The 20,633-nt window shown below is 43.4% G+C and overlaps 1 protein-coding gene and 1 long non-coding RNA gene across 7 annotated transcripts in view; one reads left to right on the top strand and one right to left on the bottom strand.

Annotated features, from left to right (window-relative positions):
• Positions 1–13,740, bottom strand: part of LOC112582918 — a 28,013-nt gene extending 14,273 nt beyond the window's left edge. Inside the window, exon 1 of one of the 2 annotated variants that reach the window (XR_006548931.2) lies at positions 13,628–13,740. This is a non-coding gene — a long non-coding RNA (uncharacterized LOC112582918). Of the gene's footprint in view, positions 1–5,680; positions 5,796–13,627 lie in introns of those variants that run through there. The other variant, XR_006548932.2, reaches the window with a different exon arrangement.
• The window catches only part of PLEKHM3 (pleckstrin homology domain containing M3), a 226,219-nt gene extending 206,382 nt beyond the window's left edge, over positions 1–19,837 (top strand). For 3 of the 5 annotated variants that reach the window (XM_025278111.3, XM_025278113.3, XM_025278114.3), the window contains exon 8: positions 13,656–19,837. In XM_025278111.3, the coding sequence (XP_025133896.3) occupies positions 13,656–13,833 (178 nt within the window). In that variant the 3' untranslated portion in view covers positions 13,834–19,837. The remainder of the gene's footprint in view (positions 1–13,655) is intronic. The other 2 variants (XR_003107232.3, XM_044937700.2) reach the window with 2 other exon arrangements.
• Positions 19,838–20,633: the final 796 nt, after the last annotated feature.

Raw genomic sequence — 20,633 nt, 5'->3', positions numbered from 1 at the left:
TGTGTCTGCTTATTACTTGTGTACATAGTATAACTATTCATAACATTTTTTTATTACTGTGTTATCAGTTTCAGGGGCTACCCTGGTAGCTCAGCTGGTAAAGTATCCGCCTGCAATGCAGGAGACCCCAGTTTGATTCCTGGGTTCAGAAGCTCCCCTGGAGAAGGGAATGGCAACCCACTCCAGTGTTCTTGGGCTTCCCTGGGTGGCTCAGATGGTAAAGAATTTGCTTGCAATGTGGGAGACCTGGGTTCCATCCCCATCCAGCTTTTACTAATATGTAGACTGGAAGTGAAATTTTCAAATAATGTTCTCACTGAATGAAAGGAGCTGCTAAAAAAAAAAAGCATGTTTTTCATGCATTTTTCTCTCAGTGTTTTACGCATTATTAGATTATTTTTTCAACACGTTTGGTTCAAGCACACTAGGCTAAAACCTTATACATTATTGAACAGTTAAACCATGTTTTCTAATCTAATAAACATGTACACAGTCTATTAGTTTAACCCACCAAAAGTTAATACTTTTGTCACTGTATAAAAATAAAAATAAATAAATAACTGAGATGTTCAAAATGTCAAATATCTAAAGACTGAAAAAAAGTCAGAATTGGTCCTTGATTACCTGATATGTTTATACTGCTGCATCTCTTTTTAAATAAAATTGAGAAGGCAATGGCACTCCACTCCAGTACTCTTGCTGGAAAACCCCATGGACGGAGGAGCCTGGTAGGCTGCAGTCCATGGGGTCGCTAGGAGTCAGACAACACTGAGCGACTTCACTTTCACTTTTCACTTTCATGCATTGGAGAAGGAAATGGCAACCCACTCCAGTGTTCTTGCCTGGAGAATCCCAGGGACGGTAGAGCCTGGTGGGAGGCCGTCTATGGGGTCACACAGAGTCGGACACGACTGAAGCGACTTAGCAGCAGCAGCAAATACAAGAAATAAAATTATAATATAAATTTAATTAGTTGATGATATACATTTCAACTTTTTTCATTTCAGTTCAGTTCAGTTCAGTCACTGTCATGTCCGACTCTTTACGACCCCATGAATCCCAGCACGCCAGGCCTCCCTGTCCATCACCAACTCCTAGAGTTCACTGAGACTCACATCCATCGAGTCTGTGATGCCATCCAGCCATCTCATCCTCTGTCATGACCTTCTCCTCCTGCCCCCAATACCTCCCAGCATCAGAGTCTTTTCCAATGAGTCAACTCTTCGCATGAGGTGGCCAAAGTACTGGAGTTTCAGCTTTAGCATCATTCCTTCCAAAGAAATCCCAGGGCTGATCTCCTTCAGAATGGACTGGTTGGATCTCCTTGCAGTCCAAGGGACTCTCAAGAGTCTTCTCCAACACCACAGTTCAAAAGCATCAATTCTTCGGTGTTCAGCCTTCTTCACAGTTTTTCATTTAAAAAAACATAAAGATGGGCAGCATTGAACTTAATAGAGTCAAGATAGAATCTTATAACTCTTTGGGGAGTGGTGGTGGTTTAGTTGCTAAGTCCTGTCCAACTCTTGCAACCCCATGGATTGTAGCCTGCCAGGCTCCTCTGTCCATGGTATTCTCCAGGCAAGAATACTGGAGTGGGCTGCCATATCCTTCTCCAGGGGATCTTCCCGTCCCAGGGATTGAACCCAGGTCTCCTGCACTGCAGGCAGATTCTTTACCAACTGAGCTATGAGGGAAGCCCTCTTTAGATTGATTAACTCTTTAGATTATATTAATTATAATTAATTAGTTATGTTAATTATAACTCTTGAGATTACTTCTAAAGTTGTTTACTTGAAGGGAGATTGTTTTTTACCAGATATCCGAATGTATTATAAAACAGTATACTGTTTGGACTTCCCTGGTGGTCCAGTGGCTAAGATTCTGTGCTCCCATTGCAGGGGGCCCTGGTTTGATCCCTGGTCGGGGAACTAGATCCCAAGATGCTGCAACTAAGAGTTTGCATACTGCAACTAAAAATCTCACATGCTGTGACAAAGACTGAAAATCTCGAATGCCACAACTAAGACCAAGCACAACCAAATAAATAAATTAAAATATTTTTAAAAATAAAATTAAAAAATAAAACAGTATAGTGTTGGCATAGGAAAATAAATCAGTGGAATAGGATTTCAGAAAGCATGGAGATAAATCCAAGTTATAAGGAAATTTAATGCACAATAAAGGTAGCACAGCAAATTAGTAACACAAAAATGGATCATTCCATAAAAGGAACTGGGAACCAGATAACCATTGGAGAAAGAAAAATAATGTTGGATTTTACCATAGTCCTTACGTCAAGATAAATTCCAAATGGATCAAATATGTTAATATATTAAACAAACAAAACAAAAACCCATAAAGTACTAGAAGAAAAGAAGGGTGAATATTTTTATCATGTTAAAATGGGGAAGGTCTCTTTAAACTTGACACAAATCCAGAAGCCATGAAAGCAAAATGCTTTTAAATACATTTTTTTAAAGTTAAATGCCAAAAAAAAAAAAAAAAGTTAAATGCCTAAAATTTTACAGATAAAGGCAAATGTAAACAGGAAACTTGGAGAGATATTACCACACATGTGACAAAGCATTAATTTCCTGAATATAAAAAAAAGAAATCTATAAAAGTCATTAGAAAATGCAAAGGACGCAAACCAATATACAGAAAAAATATGCAAGTGGCCAATAAATATAAGAACAACTCCATTTTGTGATAAAAGCAAATAAAATGAGATGCTTACTTATCAGCTATAGGAAAATATTAATAGACATGAAATGTAAAGTCCTATGTAAAAACAGTAATTAACATCACTTCCTATTTCATTTTGCTAAGTCCATGTTTTTGTTCTAAGTATTTAGAATGAAAAGTGAAAGTCACTCAGTCATATCCAACTCTTTGTGACTCTGTGGACTGTAGCCTGCTAGGCTTCTTGTCCGTGAAATTCTCCAGGCCAGAATACTGGAGTGGGTAGCTGTTCCCTTCTCCAGGGGATCTTCCTGACCCAGGGTTCAAACCTCAGGTCTCCCAAACTGCAGGTGGATTCTGTACCATCTGAGCCACCAGGGAACCCCAAGAATACATAGAATGGCTTTGTCTAATATATCAACTAGAGCAACTGCCTTTGGAAATGACTGGCCTAGAGCAGTTGTTTTTGAACTTTTTTATTCATCAGAATTCTCTGGAGGGCTGGTTAAAATAGAGTAACAAGCCCCACCCTGTAGTTTATAATTTAGTAAGTCTGGCGTGGAACCCAATAATTTGCATATCTAACAAATTCTCTGGTGATGCTGGTTTGGCTAGTCCAGGGACCACACTTTGAGAACCAATGGCCTAGAACACATTGAGTATTCGAAAATAAAGTAATACTGTATTGTAGAAAATTATATTGATGAGAAGAGACAAATAGGGAAATAAGTAATGACAAAACACTTTGGGTCTTTTATTTGAGTGCCTTTCTCCTTTTAAATTTACATCATTTAACTTATTCCTAAGCAACTAATCATACTGTTTAAACTAGATTTACCTTCTGAACTTTTTTGCATTTTTCTAATGTGCCCATGCTTGACAGTTTCTTTTATTTGTGTTCCATTAAGTGTCTTGAGGAACTGAAATGTAGTATGTTAAATACTAGTAAATCCCATCAGAATCTTGGTATCTATCTTTATAAATTATTGTTTCTTTTAAAGAGGTTTTACTTCAAACCTTGACAGTTAAATTTTTCAGTTTTATATTTTAAAGGTAGGCTGGTAAATTAAACAGCAGTCTATATACATATGATAATTTTGTATATATTTTTTTAAATCTGCATTAGCCTAATAATATTCTTATATTTACTGTCTTTATCTTAGATGTAGCAAGATATTTCTAAACATCTCTTGGACTCTTAGATATTTTGAACTACTTTAGAGGTTTTCACAGAAAGCCATTGCTCTTATTTATGGTTTTTTAATGGCTACAATCGTGATATATCCTAGCTGTTCACAAAAATTGTAGAAAATTTTAAAATCCTCCTTCAGTTTACTTTTTCTAATATTAAAACAAGATTTTCCTGAAGTAATGGACATTTGTCTGTTGAGAATGATATTAACTGCCAGGTGAACCATTAAAAAAAAAAACTTAGAAGTGTCAGAAATTCCAGTTTTTCCCTATCTCCAAAAAGATATTTCATTCGGGTCAAATCTATTATGATTTTACATACATGGAGTATTACCGAGAAGTCCTGTCACCACCTGCAAATTAGCAAGAAGCATTTATTAAGCATTAGCACTAAAGATAATGGTGAGTTACTGTCCCCAGTAGGGTAGCAAAATTAGCAAATGAATTAATTAACACTTGTTTACATTCTATTTTCAAAGCCAAGATTTTCAGTAAAGCTCTTGTCAAAGGTATTAGCTGAGCTTGGGTTTACAAACTAAAAGTGCAAGACCTGTGAAAGCCAAATGCTTTGTGGGCTGTAATCAGGGGAAAAAAACCTTCCTTAATTAACTTCAGGGATTAAAAGGTAAATAAAAAGATCATTTCAGGGCATACCAATTGTTCTTCCCAGATTTGAGTCTTAGCAGGTATTTGGGGATATACTAAGTAACTTAAGGGCCATGTGTCTAGTAACTGTGGAGAGAGGGCTAGAATTAAGTCAGAAGACAGAAATCACAGCCAAAGTTGACCCACCATTTACTAGTTCTGGAACCAGAGAATCCACCAGTTATTTTATTATTTCATTTCATGTTTATCTATTTACTGACTGGCTTATTTAAAAAGGGAATACAACTAGGAGAGCTATTTTAAGGATAATTTATGTAAAAATAGGGGCAAAGGGCCATATAGGTGTCTGATTTAAATATCTAATTTGTGCATTTTACAATTCAGAACTACTGGGATAGCTTTACAAATTAGCACATAACTGCCTAAATCTGCCTGACATTTAGCCAAAGGCACTGGATCTTTGATCTTTTCTAGTCTCATAGAACTCCAATCAAACTATAGGGGATACCTTTTCACTACCCACCTCCCTACCCCCCAGCCAAAAAAAAAAAAAAAATCACAGTTATCAACCCTAAATGTGATGGACCCAGATGCAGTTCATCCCTGCCCTCACTCTCCAAAGAGCCAGACCCTTTGTTGTCTCCCTCCCCACTCCCACCGGCTTCTGGGTGGGGGGGAGGCGGGGGGGGGGGGGAGTGGGAGGCCAGAACTGAGGGGTACCTGGGGAATGGATTTCTGGTTATCCCAGCACAAGGCTTGCTTATTCATTCATTCATTCAAAAGAATGAATCTATTAGATTGTATTATCTAGTTAAATCATATTTAATTCATTTTACCTTTGAATGTTTAGTAACATATTCTGTGTATTCTTCTAAACAGCATATATATAGATATATAAGTACAGGCATAGCACACATACACACACAGAGACAGACATGCTGTATATGATACTGGCTGGTTTCCTATTTAAGCAAATTATAAATTGTTTGCTGACATCCATTTACTGACTCAAGAACAGAAGGAAACACCAACCCCAAACATGAAAATAACCAGGCCCCAATAACTACCTCCCTTAGCCAAGAGATTTGAATAATCATCTTGGTTTCTGAGAAAAACCGATAATAACTAGTGACGCTGTGAGGCGTCTTACATAGCAGCCATACCCCAAACCGCACACACATGCCTGATAATGTGCACTTACTCTGTGCCCCACCCTTTTCGTCATGGGCTCCACTGAGTGGAAATCAGCCAGAGCTCACCCTGCTCTGTGGGCCTGTCTTTCCCTTGTCAGAGATCCAACCAAGCTAAGCCTGAATTTCAATCCTAGTGAAATATCTGAGGTCATTGCCTGAGCCAAAAATAAAAATGCAGCCAGGGAGGAACCCAACATGCACAGAGTAGAAGCATCTCGGTGACCTCAACCTGGGGCAGAGGCCTCTAGCGGCTTCCTGTGACCTCCCTGTGTGCAGCTAGAAGCTGGAAGGGCACAGACAAAGCCATCATCAGCCTGTCTCTAATTGGTTTCACATCATCAGCATTCCAGAACAGGAAACTCTCAGCAGCCAGAAATTCTTGCTTCTTTGCCATAGTATTCGAGAAGCAAGCCTTTTCCCCTGCACATATTTAGTTCTGTTAGTTTTGTCACAGGTGAGTTTTCTTGAATTTGATAGCTTGTAATAAGAACATCCTGTCTGTCCAATCTCTTGGCAATTGACTATTCAATTTCTAGGTTCTGGACCTCTCTTTCATTTGCTGTAGGCCAGTAAGCCAAGTTTTAGGGCTGTTTATAAGAAATCAACCCTGAATATTCATCAGGACTGATGCTGAAGCTGAAGCTCCAAACTTTAGCCCCTTGATGTGGAGAGCTGACTCATTGGAAAAGACCCTGATTCTGGGAAAGATTGAAGGCAAAAGGAGAAGGGGGCGGCTAAGGATGAGATGGTTAGATAGGATCACCGACTCAATGGACATGACTTTGAGTGACCAGGAGATAGTGGAGGACAAAGGAGCCTCTGCAGTCCGTGGGCTTGGAAAGAGTCAGACACGACTTAGCGACTGAACAATAGAGTCTTGTTTGATGATGCCTTTATTAAGACATAGAATGAGATTTCTGTTTCCTCTAGCTGGTGGAGATATTCCTCTGCCCCATTCCAAGGAAGGGAACCAGTTTGCGAGGGGCGCACCAATCATTAATGGTATTGACCCCTAGGGCTTCCGCAGACTCGAACCTTGAGTTCCTCCTTTCTCCTCACACATCCTCTGGCATACACTGTACTGATCGGCACCTGGTCCTCTCCAGTGTGGCTGTCCCAATGTTTAAAACACAAAAGTAAGTACTTCCATGCAGGCTGGTGAATGACTACTGCCTCTAGCCAGTCCTCACCCCCACAAAATAAAAACCCCGCAACATTGAACAATTCTGGGGATTTTTCTTGGGGAAAAGGGATGCTGATGAAGATTGGGAGAAAACTTAGAGAGAAGTCCTTAATGTTTAGTTGAAATTTTATTTGAAGGTCAACTCTCTTGGCCAAATTCCTGATGATCAGAGTTGTATGTACTAGTACATATCAGCTATTTCATCACTTGACTAATGAATGCAAATAACATTTAAAATCTCACTCTTCACTTTAAGGCTCATCTCATGTTAAGGCTCATTCATTCCCAGCTTGTCAGTTTGAGATTTTTCTGAGAAGGGACCAGCAGGGCTACATTCCCACTCATTCATCCACAGACTTGGGGCCATGGAAGTTTGGAAAGAAGAAGATAAAACCCAGAGTAGCTCTTTTTCCCCTGCACAAAATCTGCAGGTTGTAAGGAACCTTGCTGCTGCTAAGTCGCTTCAGTCGTGTCTGACTGTGCGACCCCATGGACTGCAGCCTACCAGGCTTCTCCGTCCATGGGATTCTCCAGGCAAGAACACTGGAGTGGGTTGTAAGGAACCTTAAATACCATCTAATCCAGCTTTCTCATAGCCTTCTGGGGAAAGTGAGGTTCTGAGATGAAGTAAGTTCTCCAAGATCCCAGTAATGCTAGGGACAGGATTTCAGGATTACTCTCTCTCACTGTGCTCTCCCTTCTGCAGTAAGTGGCCTCACTGATATTTTACTGGTCTCCTTTCCATTTCAGAAGTCACTGAAACTGAACTGCTTTACAATTAGGTAAAAGAGATTTATTTTATAGGGCAAATAGAAAAGTATTTAGTTTTGGTTCTCTAGATGGCTTAGATAGGGCTCAAAGAAGGAAGGAACACCACAGAGAAATACCTTGGAAGTTCTTGGCCAAAGAGGGGATAAATGTGGTGCAGGGTCAGTCACCAAGATGGCCTTTGGGGAGAATGGAAAAATCAAAGTGAGCTGATAGAAAGTTGAGGGTTGCTAGTCAATGCATGGACTTCCCTGGTAGCTCAGCTGGTAAAGAATCTGCCTGCAACACAGGAGACCCCAGTTCAATTCCTGGGTTGGGAAGTTCCCCTGGAAAAAGGATAGGCTACCCACTCCAGTATTCTTGCCTAGAGAATCACCATGGACAGAGGAGCCTGGCGGGCCACAGTCCAGGGGGTTGCAAAGAGTTGGACACGACTGTGAGTGACGGAGCACAGCACAGCACAGTCAATACACAGAATTGTGCCATGGGTGTGGACTTCTTAAATGATGGCCTAAACCAATTTTAGAAACCATAGGATGGTTAATGCTAAGTGAGTTTCAGCTATTTTAATCAAGTGATATATTAAAATATATATTTGTGAAAATGATGTGAATAAACACACTACACTGGACCTTATTGGTTAATTTGATTGTGAAGTGAAAGTAAAGTCACTCAGTCGTGTCCCCATGGACTGTAGCCTACCAGGCTCCATGGGATTCTCCAGGCAAGAGTACTGGAGTGGGTTGCCACTGTAAGCCCGCATGAAATACTTGCACATTCCACCTGGAGAGGGTGCTGTTTATGTACTCCCTGGGTACCCTCTCTATGATACCTTATCCAGATAGGTTGAGTCAACGGTTCTCAACCCAGAAGGTTTCCTACCCCTGCCTGCCCTCCATCCTACCCCAGGGACATTTGGCAGTGCCTGGAGGCATTGACGGGAAGAGCAGGGTTTGCCACTAGCATCAGGTGGGCAGAGTCCAGAGATAATACTGAACATACTATAGTGCTCAGAAGGTGGTGGTGGTGTCTGTGCTCAGTCGTGTCCAGCTCTTTGCGACCCTGTGGACTGTAGCCCACCAAGCTCCTCTGTCCGTGGTATTTCCCAGGCAAAAATACTGGAGTGGCTTGCCATTTGCTCCTCCAGGGGATCTTTCAACCCAGGGCTCGAATCCATGTCTCTTGCATCTCCTAAACTGGCAGACAGATTCTTTACCACTAGCGCCACCTGGGAAGCCCACAGTGCTCAGAATAACACAACAAAGAACTATAAGTCCCAAACATCACTAGTGCCAAGGTTGAGATCCCTGGATTAAGTGAAGCAGTGAATGCTTTCAAGAAAAAAATAGGAAAATCTATTGCATGGCCCTGGTTATAGCAAGTATATGTCTATGCAGTCACATCCTCTATGACACGACACTGGAAAGGGAGGCTACACGATCTTTGTTCTCCAGGGGCCACAGCAGAATCCAAAACGCTGCTGACTGCTGGACTGGATGACTCAGAAATGAAGATGCTGGCTTTCATTTGATATATCACTGAGGAATGCCAAAGGGACGTTGCTCTTTCATTATCTGTAGCAATTTTCTGCCCAGGCAAATACATTGGTAGCTTTGCCTTATATAAAAGACATGTTCCTTAAAAGTTATGTTTAATTGTATTTTGTATTTTTAATACAGTTAAGAAATTCAGTAAAAACTAAGGGGTCAGTGAATCTTTTTAGCATGAAAGGTTCTTTTTAGTAAAGTCCTATTCTCAAAGAAAAGAATACCTATAATTAATACCTCTATATTGCATTTTTAATGTAAATAAACATTACATTTAATGTAAATAAACACTGCATACTACATTTTTACTACAGAGCTCATAACTCTTACGTGAGAGTATCTCTTCCTCCTTCCTTCTCCTGCCCTTGTTCCTTTTCTGTAAAGGGAGGATTGGAGGGGGGGGTGGGAATTTAACAGTACAATCTCTGAATTTGGGAACGTCATTGATAAGTCTATCCACTTAAACCGGTCAAAAGATGCCTGCTGGGTTACAGATTGTTAAAAATAAATAGGACTTGGTTCTATTTTGAAATCATTCATTTTTTTATCTTACACTATTTTTATTTTCCAGTTAGTGACCTTTGGCTAGAAAGAGCAGGTGTCCCTCCATCACCCCATGGGTGTTTGTTGCACCAGAAATATCTGATAAGACTCAAACCTCTCCACTCACAGTGGCGTGGGAGAGGGGTATCAGCAGAGACAGGGAGTGGTACTGAAGGAAACCAGCGGTTGTCTCCTTATCAGTCATTCCCTAGGGTAACATCCCTAGGTGTGTAAGTCACTAACTCAGCAGGATCGAGGAGGCAGGAAGGAGGAAATGTATTAAAGTTATCATTCATCTCCCTTCAGTAGTAGGAGGTTACAGAGGTGTGACCCACTGAGGACAAGGCCACCAGGGAGGAGCCAGCCAGACAAGAGAGGCCCAAGGACACCTGCATTTGCCCTTCATTCCCCACCTGCACTCTTCCTGGGAAGGAGGGAGGGGTTGAGGCCAGAGAGATGATAATGATGCCCTCACCCTGGCAGCCCGGCAGCTCCAGGCAAGAAGGCAGGTGCCAGTGTCACCATGGGAGCTGGTGTGCCCCCTCGCTTGCTCCTCGAACCACTTGCCATGTGACTGGCCCTTCCACATACATCCACCCGTTTTCGTCTGAGAACCCCACTGACTAGGAAGGAAGTCATTGTGAGTACCAAGAATATAAATTCCATGCCCAAGGTCACTCAAAGAGAGATTAGAGATTTGGACATAAGGATTCTAACTTGAAGCCCCACATGTCCTTCTGTGATCACGCACTACTCTCACTTAGATAAGCAGCCCTCGGGTACAAGCCTTGGCTGGGCTACCGGGAGTCCTGGGTTCTAGTCTCTGCTCTGGCTTTCACTCGCTGTGTCCTCATGAGACAACTACTACCCCTCTTAGAACCTCAGGTTTCCTCTCTCTGAAATGACGGGGTTGATCAGAGTGCCCTCAGGTCACCACGGTGGCATAGGTGAAATCAGGCTGAAATGAAGACTTGCAGGAAGGCAGCAAGTAGCTGCTGACACTGGAAGAAGCCATCTCAGCTGTGTTATTAAGTGTTAACCAGGTGCCAGGAACTGTGCAAACGCTGTATCTGTGATCTCATTTGAGCCACACAGCACCAGACGAGGTACATGTTAATGGAAATCCAACTTAGCAGATAAGGAAATTGAAGCTCAGGGAAGTGAAGTAACTTCCTCAAGGTCACTGTCTTAGTCAGCTTTGGCTGTTATAGAGAATACCACAGACTGGATTTATTTCTTACAGTGCTGGCAGCTGGAAGTCCCAGGTCAGGGTTCAGCAGGGCTTGGTTTCTGGCCAGAGCTCTCTTCCTGGTTTGCAGACGGCTGCCTTCCTGCCTCAGTCCTTACATAGCCTCTCCTCTGAGTACAGACGGGAAGAGAAGGGGCTCTCTGTTGTCCTTCTTGTTGTTGTTCAGTCACCCAGTCATGTCTGACTCTTTGTGACCCCATGGCCTGCAGCATGCCAGTCCTCCCTGTCCCTCACCATCTCCCGGAGTTGCCCAAGTTCATGTTTATCACATCGGTGATGCCATCTAGCCATCTCATCCTCTGACAGCCTCTTCTCCTCTGCCCTCAATCTTTCCCAGCATCAGGGACTTTTCCAGTGAGTCATCTGTTTGCATCAGATGACCAAAATACTGGAGCTTCAGCTTCAGCATCAGTCCTTCCAGTGAGTATTTAGGGTTGATTTCCATTGACTGGTTTGATCTCCTTGCTATCCAAGGGATTTTCAGGAGTCTTCTGCAGCACAACAGTTCAAAGGCATCAATTCTTTGGCCTTCTGCCTTCTTTACAGTCTAGCTCTCACAGCTGTATGTGACCACTGGGAAGACCATAACCTTGACTCTATGACCTTTGTTGGCAGTGATGTCTCTGCTTTTCAGCACCCTGTCTAGGTTTGTCATCACTTTCCTGCCAAGAAGCAGTTCATGGCTAAGGTCACCATCCACAGTGATTTTAGAGCCCAAAGAAGGAAATCTGTCACTACTTCCACCATTTCCCCCGCTATTTGCCATGAAGTAATGGGGCCGGATGCCATGATCTTAGTTTTTTTAATATTTAGTCTTAAGCTGGCTCTTTCACTCTCACCGTTCACCCTCAAGAGGCTCTTTTAGTTCCTCTTTAGTTCTCTTCTTATGAAGACACAAATCATATCAGATCAGGACGCATCTTTATGATTCCAGTGAAGCTAAATTACTTCCTAGGACCCCATCTCCAAATACAGATACATTGGAGGTTGAGGCATCAGCATAGGCATTTGGGGGGCACACAGTTCCATCCATGGCAGTCCTATAGGCAGAATGTGATTTGAAGATAGATTGGCATTAGGCCGTCTCACCCTACCTGCTCTACTTAACCACTGCTATGCAGTATTTAGACCAGATAGCTGAGCTGGAGGTAGAGACCACTGGGTACAGTGAAGCTTCTGTCTTTTAATCTGTAGATACAGATAGATACAGATTTATCGGATTTAAGATAGATACAGATACAGATTTGAGCTGGTAGATACAGCCCCTCCCCCCACGCTAGTGCCTCTCCCTCTAAGTCCCTGCCTTCTCTCCTGGGTACCAGGGTGGGTGGGAAGATCCTCCTTTGACCAAACTTTCTGAATCCTGAGCCAATAGCAGGCCAGGGAGTGATGCTCCAAAGACCATCTCACAGCCAGGTCTGAAACTCAAAGAAAAGTAGGAGGCATAAGGCCGAGCCCTGAGGACTGGCTCCTTCACAGCCGTCATTGAACCTGCATGGACACTGCCGGTGGAGCAAAATCACACAGGCCCGGTTCCCTGGGCTCCTGGGATGAGGTCCTAGGTTGTCACTCACGTGAGGAAGGATGAGAACTTAATCCTCACTGGCAAGCCACCCAATGGAGCAGCTATAGTTGTGCTTGTCAGTTGAAAGTGAGAAAACTGTTACTCAGTCACGTCTGACTCTTTGCAACCTCATGGACTGTAGCCCGCCAGGCTCCTCTGTCCATGGAATTCTCCAGGCAAGAATACTGGAGTGGGTAGCCATGCCCTCCTCCAAGGATCGTCCTGACCCAGGGATTGAACCCAGGTCTCCTGCATTGCAGGCATCTTTACCATCTAAGCCACTAGGGAAGCTTGTCAGTTACTCATTATTAAAGGCTTTGCAGTAAAAACAAGCCATTTAGACTCCTACAGGCTTCCACCAAGCCAAACAACATCATCCACCTGGAATGTCTCCTCTCTATAAATTACAGCATTTGTGTGTTTTTTGTTTTTCTTAAAAAACAAGATCTCTCCCCCACTCTCTCATGCTTTACTGTTCCCACGTGTTATGAAGCTAGATATAGAAAGGTTTGAGGGAGTTTCTAATTTAAAAAAACAAAACTCAAAAGAGCAACAGACCACAGTCTATCATTCAGAAATTGAAAATATGCCATTTTGACCCTTTCCAAAGTGTCAGATAAAGGTAGGGGGTGACAGGGAACCAACCGCTTGGCTCTTGTTAGCGGAAGTGAGGAGCCACATTTTCACAGCTGTGACACAGGGGCTGTCACTGGTGTTGGGAGTGTTTTCAGTTGGCAGGGCACTCCACTCTTATTTTGTCACTTCACCCTAGAGTCACTATCCCCACTTCTTTCTCAGTCGAGCTAACACATGGAGCTTCTAGAGCTCTGTCAATTGTAACCATGATCACAAAATTGCTAACTGACTGCTGACTCTCCTTCACCCAGAAAACATAAGCCTGTCCCCAGGTAGTTCTAATCAGAAAAAAAAAAAAAAAACCACATGTTTTTCAAATGAAATTCAACCTTGAGTCTTTTGGAAAAGGAAAGAACCCACTTCTATGAGTCATGTCTCTTTGAGGGGTCAGGAATAAATGGCTGTGACCTGAGCTGTGCAGAGGTCTGGACTTCCAGCCTCCTGCCCTGCTCACTTCAACCTTACTCATCATCTCCGTGGTTGGCTCTTGCAGGTGTGAAAGCTGTGGAGCTGTTTTCCACGCTGAATGCAAAGAGAAGTCTGTCCCCTGCCCGCGATGTGTCCGCCGAGAGCTGCAGATGAAGCAGAAGTCTTTCTGGCGGAGGTTGAACATGGACGAGAGCCTGGAGGAGGCTTGCAACATGTTTGAGCTGTCCTACCAGAACACCTGACTCAGCAGGAGTCCAAGGCCGGGCGGTGACCTCTCAACCATCCATCAGACCCAGTGGCTTCCAAACTAGACAGTTAGACCCCTCTGGGGGAAGTTAATGTCTCATCCTCAGCTAGATATATATATTTATAAATGTACACGCACACATACCTATACGTCCTGTACGTATGTTCAGTATAAGTCATTGTCTTAAAGGTCCGTGGAGCTTTGTGGCTCAAGAGGTTACCAATAGCGGGATTACACTTAGCCATGAATTTCAGCTGCTTTGCCCCCAAGCCAAACATGGTTTACACACAAGGCTCTATAGTTCAGACATTGTGGGCTCTCAGGAGCCATTTATTACACAAGACATAGGAGAAAGCATTTTCTCCAGAAGAGTCCTTTGAGTTATTTTTGTGTTATTTATTTTTAGCCTTCACAGAGGATGAGGTAAATGAGGCAAGCACCCATCATCAAGTTTCATAAGAAAAGCTTCAAAACACAGCAGTGACTCCTGGATCCTTCCAGGAGCCCATGTCCCGGCTCTCACCTCCGTGTCTTCGCAAAGGCTGGGATCCCCTAAGCTGAGTTAAACAGCTTGGAAATCAGGAGTGCAGGCTCCCTCTGACAGAAAGCGTGTGTCCTTAATTTATTAGAGGAGCTAAATTGTTCTGAAGTTAATCTCAGAAAGCACTTTTTCCTGACAAGAGACCTCAGTAACCTACATGTTGTCCATCTGTTTGCTGGTACGAATCCCAACACCCGCCCAGAGACGTGACCATATTTGCCAGGCTGGAAATATGGCTCTGAAGAGCAGTTTTCCAGGAGTTCCATGGGTGACAGGATGATTTTTTTTTTTTTTTAATGGTGCTGGCTGGAGGAAATTGCTTAGGATTGTTAAATACATCAGTTTGTAGACCAGGAGGTCGGGTGTAGAGTCCACACATTCCAAGAGAGGATCTGCAGTTTTCTTTTCACAGAATCCTGTGTGGGGAGTTCCCACCTATTCATTACACTTTATTTATTTTTATTGTTCTTCATTGCCCTTTCACTCCGACCTTTCATTTGTCAATGTCACCACGTCTGCTTTCATACTTTCTTAATTGTTTTGAAAAATCAGAGCACCTTGGAACTTCACAGTACCAACTTTAGACTATGAAGAAAATACCAAACTGACAAATATAATTAAGGAATTAAATCTAATATTATTTAACTATATATATATACACGCACATGCATCCTTGCCCCCGTGAAGTGAGATGCAAAGTGCTAAGCTAATAAGGAATGAGAATGAGAATGAGTTGCTTAGGCACTTGGCAGGGGGGTATTCTCCCTCTGCAGCACCCTCTTAGCACAGTGGCCACGGTGACCAAAATGGCAGATAGCTTGGCACCAGGAAGCATGGCTCCCATTCCTTCCACCTTAACTCTTTCCAGAACCAAAAAATAAGCTTATATTTAAGCAATTCTCAGTAGGTTATATGAGAAGATTCTTACCGTTCCTCTAAGCAGATGCCTTCAAAGCCTCCATGGTTTAGTAGCTACACTCCTAGCAGGACCTAGAGAACCAGTGTTCACACAGCCCATGCGACATTTAACCCCACTGCTCCTTTTCCCACACCTGGCTCCCTCTGATCCCAGCTCATGATGCTTCTGTTCATTTGGAGATGTGACATTTCAGACTCACTTCTGTGCAGACCGTTGGGTATGAGCATTTCACCTCTCAACCCACACCCATTCCTTTGGCCCCAGACCACACATTTCAACGTTAATAGCTCAGCACCACTCATGCATTTATCTTCTGATTATACAGTAGCTGTAGCCAAGGCATGAAAAATTATTAAAAGGCCGGGGCCCCATTCATGAGACGCCTTACGGTGCCTTTTACTTTTAGAAAAACAAGTTGACTCCCTCTCCCCGCCCCACCCCACTCTATAGAAACTGTTACACACAAAAGAAAAAGGGTGGAAAATCTCAAACAAGCGCTTGGCAAACAGACAAACAAATTTGATCATCTCCCCTTTCCTCTTCCCCTTCGTGAAATACAGTATTTATATATTCCAGCCTCAGAGAAGATAGCAAAACGTGTTCTTTCACAAGAGAATTACAGACCCACTTATTATAAAACAGATGTGCTCCGACGGCAAAGTGCCTTCTCCCTCCGCCCCCAGCTCCCTGTCACTGTAGCTTACTTCTGCCTTCGCCGTAATTAATGTATCTGTGACTCCAACTGTCAGCAAGGCCATCCCTAGCACACTGCAATTGGAGACCCAGAGTACAGGGCCATCTCCTCCCTTCTAGCACGTTGGCTGCATGTACAGAATTTCCTGTCCTGTCTCACAGGCCCCAGGGTCAGACCCACCGAGAGTCCGCTTGATACTCTGGGTCTGTGCTCCCAAGGTCTTGGCTTTTACCAGGGTTGCTTCGAGGCCCAGCAGAATAGTGGCAATCCCTGTGAACCTCTAAGGAGAACTTCCTACCCACATTGTTGCTTATTTTCTAAAGGGAAAAAAAATGATAAATGTGCTATCACCATCAGCTACCAGAGCTGGAAGCATACCCCAGCAGCCCATTTCCCTCCTCTTTGTGGAGCCCCGACAGCCTGGCCGGTGCCAGCCACAGGCCTGCATGACACACTCAGCCACCAACCCCCAAACATGAACGGACAGGGCAGAGCTGGCTTAGCAGTTGGGTCTGCCACGAAAATTCAAAGTTGCTGTTTTCAACCCAGGATACCTTAGCGCACACCTGAACGCCCTTACTGTTTTCGACCCTAACAAATTACTTGGTGCACTGTAGGTAATTGTTCCACTACTAAGAAACTGTCGAAACGAAAGCAAATCTGTGGATTACCACCTCCTTAAGACTTAAGCTAATACCTGCTTTCCCTCATGGTCCATTTTTCATCCCATATTAAATATCTTGTACATAAAGCCCAGGAGAAAATGGCCCATTAATCTCCTAGGGCTGGCAGCCAACTTCAGGGAACCTCTTTTCTCTTGAAAGGCCCCTTCCCTGGTGTATCACTTGAGGAAATCCCTCCTCACTGTGCCAGAAACTCAATTGTGGGACAGTCCGAGTCTGGTGAAATGCTGGCATCTCACCCTGCAGTAAAAAAGCCGGTTCCTAAAATAGACCTCAGTTTGCACCGCAGCAGGAAGGCCGCAAAGTACTTAAAAAGCAGTCAACTGGGATGGGAGTCATGTTCTTTCCAGGGTGGCTCTTCAGGTTGAAAGCTCTGTATGTGAAAGCCACATAAAACTCCCATCTTCCCCCTTTGCCTCATTGCCTTTTCAGGGGACTGTATTATGGTCATCTTCATGATCATTGTGCTTAAGAGTAATCTCTCTAGGAGCTTTAATATTTGATGAGCTGAGAAGGCAATCGCTTTTGGATTCTTCCAGACTAGGCCTCCACCAAGAAGGGAATATCGCTAGGACTTGGGATTTGTGGTTTCCAGCCAACCCAGTGGTGTCCTTCAGACCCCTGCTGAGGGACTGTGCCTGGCTTCCTTCTGGCTGCACGGAGGCCACCTTTGCTAAGCTGCAGTGAGTCCCCTTGCGTGGGGTCCAGCGTCTGTTTTTGTCTGTGCATCTGTACACACTGCACACCGACACTGGATAGTTTCTTCCCATGCCTTCTCGAAAAGGCATGACTTCCAAACCTGTGGCTTTGTCTCTACCCATGAGCCAGAAAGGGCCACACGTAAATCGTTGCATCAGGGTAGGACTTGTGTGAAGCCGCACTGAGCATTTTCTGCAAATAGAGGCATGATCTGAGGAAGCCAAGATACACTCTGCTCCTAATTTAGGGTTAAGCCAACGCTGCTGTTGCTGTGTGGGGGCAGTGTTCCTCACCTCCACTGACAGGCTGCTCTTGACTGAAGTAACTAGACTGTGAAGTAAATCTTCAGCTCCTGATTCTAATACTGCCTGGAGTCAACACAAGGTGATTTTCTTTTTTATTTTTTTTACTTCTCCCAGTAAAGAGAGGTAAGTGCAGTTCCCCCGCCCCCTTATTTGCTTGAGGTTCCTGTCTCACTACTTTTCTTGCTCTAAGACAATGTGAGAAAAGTAGAGAGTTGGGGCAAAACTGAAAGAAGTGAACGTGCCCTCGTTGGCCTGAACTGAGTTGTTGGAACCACTCTCTGTTTTCCCTTCCCTGGTCCTTGCCAACACCTGGGCATTAACAACAGTTCCGAGTGTTGTGTCTAGTAGAACTCACTGCCCTACTTCACTACTTGAACCCAGTGACAGGTGAACAAGCCCTGCTCAGCTCATTTAAACAGACAAATGGGATTTCTATCATGGGGAACAGTGTTTCAACAGTGAAGTACCAGTACCCCAATCCATTGTCAAAAGTCATTGACAAAAGTCAAGAGAAAAGCGTGGAACACCGTCTCAAGCACACCCACAGTCGTCAGGGCTTTTATTCTAAATGGGCTCCAAGGGATCATGCAATAGAGCCCTTTCCTCCTGCAGTGGCCTCCAAGGTGATGGAAGGCACTGTTAACCCTGAGTGAAGAGACAGCTGCTGTTTTGTTTGGATTTTCCCTGTAGAGAGAGACGCCATCTTGTTAGGAAGGTCTGCAGTGAAGCCAGTTGTTACCCAGGTAGAAGATTCAGGCGCTTATGGCAACTCTTAGCACAATAAGATACCCTCCTAGGCCGCTGAGCTGCAGACCAGCCTCTCTTCCCTTCCCTTGACCTTCCTTGCCGCAGTCCTGAGCCCAGATTCAGGCCTGGTAAACTGGCTGGTGGACCTCTGCGGCTCGTGGCCCCTCACACTGACCATCGTATTCATGTCTTTTTCCCCGTAGGAGTGCCTTACAGTACTGCCTCGTGCTTCTAGTCTAGACTAGCAGACCCACTTGAAGCCTGCAGGGTCCTTTGCCTCAATATGGATCACCTTGCTTCTTCCCTGCTGGCTGCTCTCGACACAGGCACACTCGGAGCCCACATGTTCCATGCACATGTCAGACCTTTCACCTTCATTTAACCTGGTGCCTTAACCTCATGAGTACAAGGGTTCCTGTTGGAAGCACATTGTCAGAGCAGACTAGTGGAAACACTCCTTGGCGCCATTGACACCCAGGAAACACAAAAATACAACCATATAATGTTTTGACTCTGTTTTATGCTGTTTCTCAAATTACTCCTTTTGTTTGCTTGCTTGCTTTTCATGAACCAAACTCAGGGGAATGTCATGATGTCAAGGCCAATGGGTAGAGAAATTAAACTGGTTATTCAGATTCCAATCTGTAAAGTCAGTGAACTTAGCCTTTTTCAGGTGAAAAAAATTACACAAACATAAGGATTTTCTTTTCCTTTACTGTATAAAGGGTTTCTTTTATTTTGCCACCTGTCTTCCAAGTGGGAAATGAGAGGCCTCTTGGATGGATTGTGGTGAAGGCATTTCTACGTGGCGTGGGCAGTCCAGCAAGCTATTACATTAGGCTTTCACCACCAGAGGCTTAGGTTCTGATTTGGTCACCTCTCAGGATCCTATTGTGAATAGCCTATCCTAGAACATTCAAGGGGGGAAAAAAATCTATCTTTAGAGAACAGTAAAAAGAGAGGAAATGTGTAGGTTGCAAATGAAGAGTATTGAACGTGGGGTGCGGAAGTCTTTGCACAACTTGTTCTTAACGCTCCTGGGTCAGATAGATGTCATTTTCCCTTATTTCTGTTCATGCTGTACAGAACTGTCTAAAACTTGGGGCTTGGGCTATTACTCTGTCACTCTGTGTTGAGCTATTTGTAATATCTACTGTAACTTATATATGTATTGTTTCTGTCTTCTGGATTTGATTGCCTTTTGTTTGGGCATAAGTTATCCATAGTTTTGTTTACATCATTTTTTAAAATATCAATAACTGTAATAATAAAAAAAAGAAACTGTGTTGTGGATAAGACCCCTAGTTTTTACAGTCATCTGTCATATAATTTAAGTGCACCAGTTCCTGATGTATAAAGTCATCTCTGTCCCAATAAACAATGCAGAAAGTACTTTCTCCTCTCATAACAACTCCATTCAAATGCTGTTTTTGCGGGGGTGGTAAAAGCCCAAGATGAGCGCTGGATGTTAATTCAAAGTCAAGATTTAAACTTTATTGAAAGTGAGCTATTGGGACCTTGAAATAGTTCTTAAGATTTTTACTTTTTTTTTTTTTTTTTAACTGTAGTTGGTTTACAATGTCAGATTCAGGTATACAGCAAAATGATTCAGCTATATAGATATATAAAATAGCTCTTAATATTAATCTTATAGACTTCATTTTTTCCTGATTTCTTCAACCTCAATATTCTCATCAGCCCTTCCTATGCTTATGAAAAATATAGTGAAACTTTGAAAAAATTGCAAATGTGGTGGTCTAGGCCTCATTGGCAGAAACAGACCATGATTTTTTTCTCATCTGAGACAAACCCACCCCAGCTCCCACACGGAGCATCTATCCCAGCTTTTCCCCAAGCTTTCATCACCACTGCACTCTCCAAATTAGAGGAGCAAGTGCCAGATGGTAGGCAAGGCCACTGGTCATTCCCAAAGACCATGAAGACCATACTCTGAGAGCATAGAGTGAAAGTAGAGGAGACTTGTCTCTGAGGACAGCAGCCCTCTGGGAGCCGAGAGGTGATGGAAAATATCTACATGACCTTCCCCAGGGCTGGCCCTCATGGCCACAAAAAAGACCATGGGCACAACTGTCCACTCGGAAACTTTCAAACGCCCCATTGAAATTCACCTACTCAAAGACATTGAAGAGACCAGAAAAGGTGCTTCTGGTTAAACATTTACCACAGGTGGACTCTGAGCCTCACTC

Source organism: Bubalus bubalis, chromosome 2 (assembly GCF_019923935.1).
Source record: "Bubalus bubalis isolate 160015118507 breed Murrah chromosome 2, NDDB_SH_1, whole genome shotgun sequence".
Classification (NCBI taxonomy): domain Eukaryota; kingdom Metazoa; phylum Chordata; class Mammalia; order Artiodactyla; family Bovidae; genus Bubalus; species Bubalus bubalis.
The sequence above is the reverse complement of the archived record's forward strand: the minus strand, read 5'-3'. Positions and strand labels throughout refer to the sequence as shown.